The sequence below is a fragment of the Triticum aestivum genome, chromosome 5A (assembly GCF_018294505.1).
Source record: "Triticum aestivum cultivar Chinese Spring chromosome 5A, IWGSC CS RefSeq v2.1, whole genome shotgun sequence".
Lineage (NCBI taxonomy): Eukaryota > Viridiplantae > Streptophyta > Magnoliopsida > Poales > Poaceae > Triticum > Triticum aestivum.
The window spans coordinates 578,333,607-578,345,009 of record NC_057806.1 but is presented as its reverse complement, the minus strand read 5'-3'; the positions used below and the strand labels follow the sequence as shown (position 1 = coordinate 578,345,009).

Genomic DNA, 11,403 nt, shown 5'->3' with positions numbered 1-11,403 from the left:
TTTGCTGGTATTAGAGTTGAGGGACCATTTCTAGACTATCAAGAAAATTAAGGGACGAAAAATATACTTTTTCCTATTATTTTAGACTATGAAAACCATGCTTCAGTCATGTAACCACTTTCTATTTTCACCATTGAAAACTCTCTGCTATTTTCTTGACAGGCTTATGGGACCTCTGAAATCAATGAAACTTGACTATCATGATATATTTCTTCACTGATTCTTTTTATCATGGAACTTGACAATGTCAAATAGATGCTTCATAGTACTGCTACACGATTAGGACAGCAACATGATTAGGCTTCTTACCTACAGATATAGAAACATGATTAGGCTTCTTACTACAATGAGTATACAACAACCAGGAGTACTTTTTAATGGGATAGCAACATGATTAAGCTTCTTACCTACAGGTACTGTCAAATAGATGCTTCATAGTACTGCTACCAGATCATGTTTTTGAACTATTTTTTCCTCACAATTCCTGGCAGGTATATGTTATCAACATATGCACAATAATCTATCAAGGTGAGAAATACCAAAACTTGTCAAATAAATACCAAAACTATGGTAGAATATTGTTTTTACCTTTAGCAGTTACCTAGGTCTTATAGGGATGACCAACTCAATGAAAAAACGACCATACATCTGAGACTTATAATAGTGGGTGTTAGGGCTGTGCGTTTGCTGTTCGAGGACTGTGTTTGCTGACCTGTGCTGTGGCAGCTATCCATTATCCATCGGAGACGAAGGAAAGTGCATAAAACCTGTCACCCAAGGTTAGAACTTGCGTGTGTTGACCTGTGTTGTGGCAGTTTCAGGAAGGACAGTGGCGCCTCCCTCTCACTTGACAGTTTCAGGTGTGCGTCTTCACGGATACTCGCCAAGCATTGGAACCACGCTGAAGCAGGGTTCGCCACCCAGCAAAGGAGTCCCGATTTGAATCGGAATACTCTCCATCGTCTTCGAACCTTGAAGATGATTGGTTTTGTATATGGAATGATTGATGATTAAAGGATTTAACTTTTTTTAATTGAATAGATTGATTGTGGCCGCGATAAGAATAGATAGATAGTATATTGGGGAAGTGGTGTGGAAGGAAAGAGTGTTTAATTGAATAGATTGCTTGTTGCCACCGTATGAATAGATATTGTAGGAAAGTGGTGATATGGAAGGAAAGAGTGGATATGGATAGATTGTGGTACGTGAGGGATCATGTTTTTTACTGGTTATTTGCCCACCGGTTCGATATGAAAAACAATGATGGGGATGGGATCGATGGATTTTTTGCTGGGTGTGGGGTTTTTTGGATGGCTACGTGGGATGGGGTGGGGTGGGGGAGGGGACGAAAAAAAACTAGCGAAAGAAAATGGTTGAAAGTGGTGGGACGAAAATAAACCGTGGAGGCTATTCACCAACTCAGACATTAGGAATAGAGATCTTCTGCAAAAATAATCAGTATATTATCACGCTTCTGTTAAAAATGAGAATTGTTTTTTCCTGAGCGCAAAAATTTCTATTTTCAGCAAGATCAAATCAACTATCACCGTAAGCCATCCAAAAGGTCTTACTTGACACAAACACTACTTAAAACAAAAAAACACATCTAACCAGAGGCTGATGAATTATTTATTGCAAAGGAGAACAAAAAAGCAAAGAACAAAAATAAAATTGGGTTGCCTCCCAACAAGCGCTATTGTTTAACACTCTTAGATAGGCATAAAAACACAAATAGATCTAGGTATTGTCATCTTTGGTGTGCAATTCTTAATTAGCTCTCATAATAGATTAATATGTTAATTTTATTTTATTTTTAGGAAAGTGTTTCATGCCCTTCCTTAACGGAAATTGAAATCTAATGTTTTCTTCTTTCATATCAATAATTGCACCAATCGTTTTAACGAAAGGTATACCAAGAATAATAGGACATTTAGGATTGCAATCTATATCAAGAACAATGAAATCTACGGGCACATAATTACTATTTGCAATAATAAAAACATCATTAATCTTTCCCATAGGTTTCTTAATAGTAAAATCTGCAAGATGCAAATTTTAAAAACAATCATCAAATTCGCGAAAACCTAGCACATCACATAAAGTTTTTGGAATCGTGGAACTGCTAGCACCCAAATCACACAAAGTATGGCACTCATAATCTTTAATATTAATCTTAATAGTAGGTTCCCACTCATCATAAAGTTTTTTAGGGATAGAAACTTCCAATTCAAGCTTTTATTCCAAAGATTGCATCAAAGCAGCAACGATATGTTTAGTGAAAACTTTGTTTTGATTATAAGCATGAGGAGAATTCAACATGGATTGCAATAAGGAAATACAATTTATTAAAGAACAACTATAATAATTAAATTCTTTGAAATCCAAAAGAGTGGGTTAGCGACAAGGGATTATAGGTGGACGGGAAACCGCTTCAGGCCCATGTACCGAAACCACATTCAATGCCCGTTTTACTAGCATAGTCTGCATATGTTTATTTATGTTTTGATAATAAAATTACAGTAGGTAGTTTCCTACTCTTTCAATTAAAAGAAGCATAACTCATCACTTTATTAATATATAATTTGGAAGGGAAAATTACATGAAAGATGATACATTGGCCAGTGGCTACCCATGCACATAACACTTGGGTGTCAAATGAGCACTAATGTACTGGATTATTTAAGCAATGTTGTTGCAAGCACGCACCCTAACATTTTTGCGTGCTGGCGAGAACCGACCTTTCTCCGAATATCTCATCAGATGGAGATGCTGTTGGGGATGCCCCTGGCCGTGAGCCCCTCGGCCTTGCCCGTGTGGTCGGAGGTGTTGGGGTAGAGCAACATGTAGGGGAATTGGGCTGGTCCATTGCGGTTCTTGAGCTGGGGGTTTCCGTTCAAGGCCACCACCTGGCTCTCGATGCCTTCCAGCCTTGTGCCGAACCGCTTGAACGCCTCCAGCGCCTTGGCATCCGAGGTCCACTCCGGCGTGTCACGCTGCCCGAGATAAATCTCGTCGGAGGAGTGCTTGGACAGGATCTCCAGCAGGGAAATGCCAATGATGGACTGCACCTGGTTGGTAATGGTGTGGATGAACACCTTTTCTGGGTCGCGGGCCAGCAAGGCGTACTCCTCGGTGTCCGGCTCCGGCATCGGACGACGGCTCGCTGACGGCTTGTTGGGGTGGTAACCTGCGTAGGGGTACTGCCCGAAGTTTACGGCGGCGTGCAGCGCGGACCCGGTCCAGATGATGGTGGCGCAGGCCTTGACCAGCTCCGCCACCGTCATCATCTTGGGCCACCATGCCGCGTCCTTGAGATCGCCGTGGCCGACCTCGCGTACCTCCTTCCACCACGCCTGCAGCTCCACGTCGCTCTGAAGCACACTGTCGCTGGTGTAGTAGATGGCCAGATACTCTGTCACCCACTGCTCGATGGCGGTCCAGATAGCGAGCCCATCCACCGCGTAAGGGTAGTCCTCAAGTAGCAGCCGCACCTTGTGCGGGCTAGATGGGTCGCGCCACGCCATGCCCCTGCAATTCATGATTAGTAGCACCATGTCACTCACTGAGGAACGGTTCTTCACATGATTAACCTGCTATATACGAAGAAAAACTTGCTTACCTCTTGATTAGATCGTCTGGTAGGGCCTGCTCGTTGAAGTTCCAGTCCTTGTAGGTGACGGAGGACATCTCCATGGCGTACTTGCGCTGGAAGACGGTGAGCTCGATGATCCCGCCGGCGCTGACGAGCAGCTCGCGCGCCCGCGAGTTGATGTTCATTGTGTCACGGTAGTGCGGGTGCAGCAGCTTGTGCACCGGGTGCGTCACGCTCAGCTGCCGGTTGGTGGCGATGATGAAGGGCTCCATCACGGCGTGCGTGTTGAGCCAGTGGCTGACCAGCTGGTGATAGCCGTAGTCGTTGACGCAGACGTACGCCTTGGCGAGCTGCCATATCCAGGCCTCGACGCCGGTGGACGCCGGAGTGTAGACGGTGCTCTTGGCGGTGGTGAGGCCGCCCTGGAGCAGCGGCGTGCTCAGCTCGATGGCGACCGGCGCCAGTGTGCCGTCACCTTTGAGGAAGAGCAGAGTCCTGGTGGCGTAGAGGAAGGTGTCGTCGAGGTTGTTGAGCCTGACGAGGTACGGCATCATGTGGTCGTGGTGGTTGAGGATGTAGAGCCTGTTGCTGGAGACTGCCTGCTGCACGGTGATGCCCTCGAGGCTCGACCCGATCTGCGCCTCGGTGATGGTGCTGGTGTGGTCGCCGTACTGGCTGGGATCCAGACTACTCTTGGGAGGAAACTCCTGCAATGCAATGGATTAGTTTTACCGTTAGTTTAGTCCATGTTTAATACATACTAGCACTTCTAATTTGGCTCTCACCGTCACACGGGTGATCATCATCGGGTTGACGCCGGCGAGAATCTCCCTTGCGAACTCGGCGTCGGTCATCCATGCTTTCTCGTCCTCTGCACGTGCGTAAATAGTCGAAATTATATTTATTTTTCTTCCAACGTTTGATGAATCCTATGTACCAGAAGTAGTTTATAGAATTATTTATATCTACTCCCTCCGTTCCAAATTACTCGTAATTTGGAACGGAGGGTGCCACGACGAGTAATTTGGAACGGAGGAAATACGTAAGTAAGATATAAGTTTATTTTTAAGGGAAATAAGTAAAATATCAGTAGGTAGGTAGGTACGTTTGATGACTTGCGGCTTGGGGGGCTTGAGGAGGTAGTCGCCGCCCATGGGGATGAGGTCCTTGACGAGCTGGAGCGGGAAGCGCTTGCGCACCTCCTCGAGGGCCGGGATGCTGGGCAGCTTGATGCCACCCTCGTAGAGCTTGAGGATGTCGGCGAAGGAGTCGAACTCGCCGGGGGAGAGGTCGACGTAGGTGCGGATGGCCGGCACGATGCCATCTACCAGCGCCTTGAGCGAGTAGCCCAGGAAGTCCGACTTCTTGAGATGCCCGAACAGCTCGTCCCGCGGCACGTAGATGCTCTGCACCAGCGGCAGAAGCCGGCTCTCGCGATCAGGGTCTGCGCGCAATGGATTGTACTCATAAGTTCCAAGTAGAGACTGTGTTACTGATTGAGAAAGAGAAAGTGAAATAAAACGCACTGGTCTGTGAGAGCTTGCGGCCGGTGCGGCAGCGGCGAGGGTAGGGGAACTCCTTGGAGCCGCCGAGGATCTGGCGGGAGTCGCCGAGGTCGTTGTAGACGTCGTAGCGGTAGACGCGGTCGTGCGCCTCGTAAGGCCCCTGCTGGTCGTCCCCTCTCAGGTTACGGAGCTCGTCGTCGCGGTAGGGCTTCAGTGCCGCCGGCATCTTGGTGGGCAGGTACGTCTGCGCAGGCACGTACATACACGTATACTTAAATAAGTGGACATGCAAAAACGTACGTTGCATCCATTGAACACATGGATCATTGGCGATTGAAGAGCTCGCTCACATCATTGGCGAAGAAGACGCGGCTGTAGCGGTACTTGGCCTGCGGGTACACCCACGAGTTGGCGACGAAGACGACCTTGCCGTGGCCGGGGACGTTGTCGAGGGTGATGGTCTTGAGGAAGAACTCGGAGGCGTGGTTGTTCTTGACGATGATGGCGCCCGGCACGCCCAGCTTGTCCACCGCCCAGTCGAAGGTGACGCTGAACTTGTTCTCGCCCACCGTGATGAACGGCAGGCTCGTGATCCACTGCTCCAGGCTCGCCTCCGCGCTCACCTTCCCGCGGTTCCCGTTGTCTAGCCGAGCCACGTAAACAAACAAGCTAATCAGAGACTTCATTGCATTGCACGGGAAGATAAGTACGCAATGCTGAAGGAGAGTGCTCGATGGTGCTCACTGGAATCGACGATGGTGGAGCTGATGAGTTGGCAGGTGACGCCGCGGCCGAGGAACTCGGTGACATTGTCCATGACGGTGGCGCCCAGGTCGTTGAAGTCGAGTGCATTCTTGCGGGTCAGCACCACCGACCCCTTGAGCCGGGTCTTGCTCCCTGTGAGCCCGCCGATCCCACCGATGATGGGGAGACCGCCGCCGAACATCTTGGCGTACGTACGCTTCTAAGATGGAAGAACAGTGGTACGAGTGTAGTGCTAATGTTGCTTGCTGTGGATGGTGTGAGAGTTCTCGACGAGCAACCGGCCTATTTATAGATGGACGAAGGGTAGGGTGTGAGCGTGGTCTACTGTTTGATTTGATACTCCTACTGTAGATCGGTTTGATTATTGGGGGATCAAGATAAGATCCTAATCGTACACACTGGAGTAACCATGTCACATTGGGGTGGGTTTGATTTGTGGTGCACCATACGGACAGCAGCACCAACCGTGTCAATGGTTTATTTCGCCGGAATCTGCCTGATGGTTTGGTTCGGTGGGGTTCTGTTCATAATGGAAAGTTGCCAATCGTTTTATTTTCAAAGTGTGTGTATTTTGATTTAGCAAGATCAATGTGTGGGCATAAGGTTGTGCAGCCGGGAAAATATCTCGTGCTATCACACGTCAGATGCTACCGTGATACTGATGCGGATTAGATCTATGACCCAAATGGACAGAATCACCATCACGAGATGTGGACCAAAACGCCATTTTAGGGACGTTTGTGAGTTTTCTGAAAACTCTCACTGACCGATGCTGACCACTCGATCCACGATCCAGTGGCCCAGAAATCCATATCACGGTAGCATCTAAAGGTGCGGTAGCACCTGATATGCACTCTCTGCAGCCTAACCATCGGGTCCAATTTCTAGAATTGACAGGTGATGCACATGAGTTTTTCTTCATTTAGTGAGAATGAAGCTTGATGTGTGGTGGGACCATTCATCGAGATAAAATACTCATAAGGATCATGCTTGGCGTGTGGTGAAGCAGCACTAGAAGATAAAATTCATTGTACTCGTACTAAAAATGATGTGCGCATCCTTGATTGGTGCAGAGGCAAGGAGAAAGTGAAGTTCTCTCGCAAATTTTCATAATTCTTGGAGGAGCCATGTGAAAAGTTCATTGGCGGACTCAAACAAAACGCCCTGAGGCCCAAGCATCACTCTTCCTGGGTGACACAGACGACGCTTCCATCTTCCATCGCCACGCCAGCTCCTCCACGCTCCTCTTCTTGGTCGCCGCCGGCTGAAGTTGTCGGGGGAAAGTCCCATGCGACTGATGGCTGCGGCGCAATCATCTTCTTCCTCCATCCACCTTCCCTCGTGCTTCTTCAACCCTAGCAAGATGTGATGTCGTCAAGCGCTGCTCCTTTGTAGCCTTCCGTCTACTTACCGACCTGAGGTGGGGTGGACGAGGCGAGGAGGGCCAAGGGCGATCCTGTCCCGTCCATGGACCTGCGTTGTTTGGAGCCGCCCCTGCCCAAATCTAGTGTAAGATTGAGGTCGACATCCCATGTGCGGGTGACAGCAACTGATGCCCCTTGTGATGTTGCATGCCGGACTGGCCGCATATGGTGGCCATAGAAAGGTCTCCAGAAGGGTTCCTCTCTCCCAGATCCGATGGTTTTGACTTCACAGTGCCATGCGAACTATGGATGATAGCTTGACGCAGAGGAATGGTTGTGCACGTCGGCGGTCTCACACCGCATGTAGCTACAGGGATCACTGAAAGTGGTGCCGGCAACACATGAGAGACATCGATGGTGGTGTTGTTGAAGAACTTCGTGTTGTGTCATGAGATGGTTGGTGTGGATATGGTCATTGTTGTAGTTTGCCCAATGATGGACCTGATCGCTTTGTTTCTTTTTTTCTTTTTTTCCGTGCCTACGCATAGCTTTGGTCTTATATGACTTTGGTATTTGCTGGTATGGTTTTCCTGTGCGTGTGTTGACCATGCTCATCCTAACTATGAGAGGTCGGGCAAGTGCTCATTGAGTTTGTAACCTCTTAATGCTTTATTTTGCAAAAATGTCAAACAGAGACCGAGCTCCATGGAGGCCTTAATTTGAAAAGTTCAAATTTCAAACCTTTTCTTTCCAAAATTCTGAAAAAAAATTACGCATATACCTAGATACATAATGAACATATGTGCAAATTTTTAGGTCGAAATACAATAAAATGAGAGCTACACAAAAAAGACAAATTGAGGCTTTTTAGCATATGTACTATTCATCTTTATAGTCTATGATTTTGTTTTTTTGTGCAGCTCTCAATTCAAGGTATGCTATCCTGAAATTTTTCACCCATACATATTACATCCTTACATGCATGTGTATTTATTTTTAGAATTTTTTGAAACGGAAAAGTTAAAATTTTGAATTTTGATTTTTTTTAAATAAAAGCCTTCATGGAGTTCGGTCTCCAAAATGCCCTACTCTTCCTCAAAGAAAGCAAGATTAATGTGTATGCGATGGATTTAGCTTAGTGCGCGCGGACAGCGTGCACACACGCAAAATGTTCGATGAGTTGCGTGAACCAAATGTTATTTTTAGGAGATTGAAGTTTTGGGATCTGCTAGCTAAGAAAAAGCTCAAAACATTTAATTTTTTTAGGATAGGGAAAAGATTCCAGGGATTATGCTTAGGGCATCTGTCAGAGATGCTCTTAGCGTTGGGGTTAGTGGTCTACTGTACTGTAAATCGATTAGATTATCAGGGGATCAAGATAAGATCGCAGTTACACACAGCGGAGTGGCTGCATCGGGATAGCGTGGGGTGTGGATTTTTTATTTGAAACAGGGGAGCAAACCCGGCTTCCTGGTACGTGCACTTCACACGCCCTCACCAACCCGGACCGCACACACGTGGAATGACCTCTGCCTCAACGAGCTTCCAAGACTTGGGACCAGCAGCGTCATGGACGATGCGTCCCCCACGAGAGATTCGTGCGCCTCGCGCTCGCTCAAGATCACCCACGCCGAGCACGCCGCGGCAACGACCGCGGGCAGAAACAATAAGTGAATGTTTGGTTGCTCGCAGTCAACTCATGAAGGCCCCGGAGGAGTAAATTTGGCTCGTTTACAGCATCTACAAGCACAGTTGCCTAATATGAGTCATGATGCGTCCGGACACGGGACACCGGCGGGCAGTAGTGTCCAGACATTGCTAAGGATGATAATTTTACCCATGGATACAGACACCCGCGGGTACCGTACTCGTATGAACAGGGTATGGACACACTTTTATACTCATGTGTAGTATGCATATGTTACTCGTTAAGTCATGAGTAGGGTACCGGTACAATCTTGTATCCGCGAGTATACCCATACCCTGCCTGCTTGTGAACTAATGTTAAGTTGTCGTCAATTAATCATTAATTTTATGTGACTTTTCTACTCCTATTGACTTATGAGTATGTTGTACCCATCTACCGGTTATTGAGCTAAGATAATTGTTTTTTTTGTCAAATTTGCTATCAATGTGGGTAAAAATGTGAACAACTCGTGTGCTATTTCTTCTACCCGCTGGGTACCCAACGGGTACGAGTACCCGTCGGGTATGGGTATGGGTAAAGTTTCATACCCATGGATACGTATATAGGTAGAATTTTGTATCCACTGACTATACGGGTATGGGTATGGTATTGCTCTACCCTGTCCATACCCTATCCATTGCCATCCTTAGACATTGCTCATTTTTCGCTGTTCACAAGTTCACAACCTAGACCTCATACGCCCGAACCAACTCCATACAATGCATGCAACCACGTAAACAACACGAGCGAGTTTGGTTGCCCGCATCGAGACCAACCAGGCCCGCGCGATGCAGCATCTTTTTGGAGGTAAGCTGTTTGGTTGCACGTATATATTGTTGGGCCTGCATAGCACAGTTTTTAAAGCACCTCTAGGCCTGGCTCACTGGAAACGGTCGAATCGGCAGTTTCTTGCGAGCTAGGCCGGAGCGATGCTCTTGAGCGCACGTGGGTGGCTCGGCTCGTACGTGTTTACAGATAATCACCTCCCTAACCTTCCCCAATCCCTCTCCTCTCTGAGCACCTCATCTCCGAGCACACATTCGCCTACTTCGCTCGCCACCCCGGTCGCGCCTCCTGCCGCCAGCCGCCGGCGCAGGCGCGGGCGTCCCATCGCCGGATCTCCGCCGAACTCGCCCTCCGTCGGCGCACGCTCATCGTCGACACGGGCAGCGACCTCATCTGGACGCAGTGCGAGCTGTCGCGCGGCCACGCGACGAGGCAGCGCGAGCCTCCTTTCTACGACCCCCGCAAGTCATCCTCGTCCTTCCTCCCCTGTGACAGCAGGCTGTGCCAGGCGGGCCAGTTCAACGGCAAGAACTGCACCGGGAGCAGGTGCATGTACGACGAGCTTTATGGCAGCGCCAAGGCTGACGGCGTCCTCGCGTCCAAGACCTTCACCTTCGACGTGCAGCTTATGACCCACAAGTATTGGGGATCTATCGTAGTCCTTTCGATAAGTAAGAGTGTCGAACCTAACAAGGAGCAGAAGGAAATGATAAGCGGTTTTCAGTAAGGTATTCTCTGCAAGCACTGAAATTATCGGTAACGGATAGTTTTGTGCTAAGGTAATTTGTAACAAGTAACAAGTACTAAAAGTAAATAAGGTACAACAAGATGGCCTAATCCTTTTTGTAGCAAAGGTCAAGCCTGGACAAACTCTTATATAAAGGAAAGCGCTCCAGAGGACATATGTGAACTATCGTCAAGCTAGTTTTCATCACGCTCATATGATTCGCGTTCGGTACTTTGATAATTTGATATGTGGTTGGACCGGTGCTTGGGTACTGCCCTTCCTTGGACAAGCATCCCACTTATGATTAGCCCCTCTTGCAAGCATCCGCAATTACAAAAGAAGTATTAAGGTAAACCTAACCATAGCATGAAACATATGGATCCAAATCAGCCCCTTACGAAGCAACGCATAAACTAGGGTTTAAGCTTCTGTCACTCTAGCAACCCATCATCTACTTATTACTTCCCAATGCCTTCAACTTGGCAATTGCCAAGGGGAGTGCCCATAGCCATGTATTTATGTCTCTTTCTTCGGAGGTGGAGGAGATGGTGGTGATGATGACAGTTGTGCCTTCAACTTTTTCATGTTGTAATTGAGAAGAGCGATCTCCTCCTTTAAATCATCGACCTCCGATTCCAGCTTCAATATCTTGTCACATAAATCTCCTTTGATTTTCTGCCGAAAACGAGAAGGAATAGATCGGTTGTTAGACAGTTTAGCTCTCTTAGGGAGACTAGACTTCTTGAACTTCACGTGCATATCCCCAGGTTGAGGTAGAGGAACATCCTCCTCCCCTGAACTTGAATCATTTATCCTCCTCAAATGAGCATCCTCCTCATCATCCGTAGTTCGACCACAAGGAGATAGGTCCCCATAGGTCTTTGGGTCAGCAATGAGATGTGAGACATAGCTCTCTCCTTCGGAGTCTTGAGATGACATCTTGCTCTAAATCTGCAGCAGAAACAGCTCGAAGTAAA

At 47.7% G+C, this 11,403-nt stretch overlaps 1 protein-coding gene across 1 annotated transcript; it reads right to left on the bottom strand.

The window, feature by feature from the left end:
* Nucleotides 1–2,543: 2,543 nt before the first annotated feature.
* On the bottom strand, nucleotides 2,544–6,111 carry LOC123104952 (linoleate 9S-lipoxygenase 2-like). Its single transcript, XM_044526904.1, has 7 exons — nucleotides 5,842–6,111; nucleotides 5,448–5,740; nucleotides 5,119–5,341; nucleotides 4,698–5,036; nucleotides 4,378–4,463; nucleotides 3,620–4,299; nucleotides 2,544–3,528 (listed from the first exon to the last, which is right to left on the bottom strand). Exons 1-7 carry the CDS (start codon nucleotides 6,041–6,043, stop codon nucleotides 2,757–2,759), a joined length of 2,595 nt encoding a protein of 864 aa, XP_044382839.1. The 5' UTR covers nucleotides 6,044–6,111; the 3' UTR covers nucleotides 2,544–2,756.
* Between the last annotated feature and the right edge of the window lie 5,292 nt (nucleotides 6,112–11,403).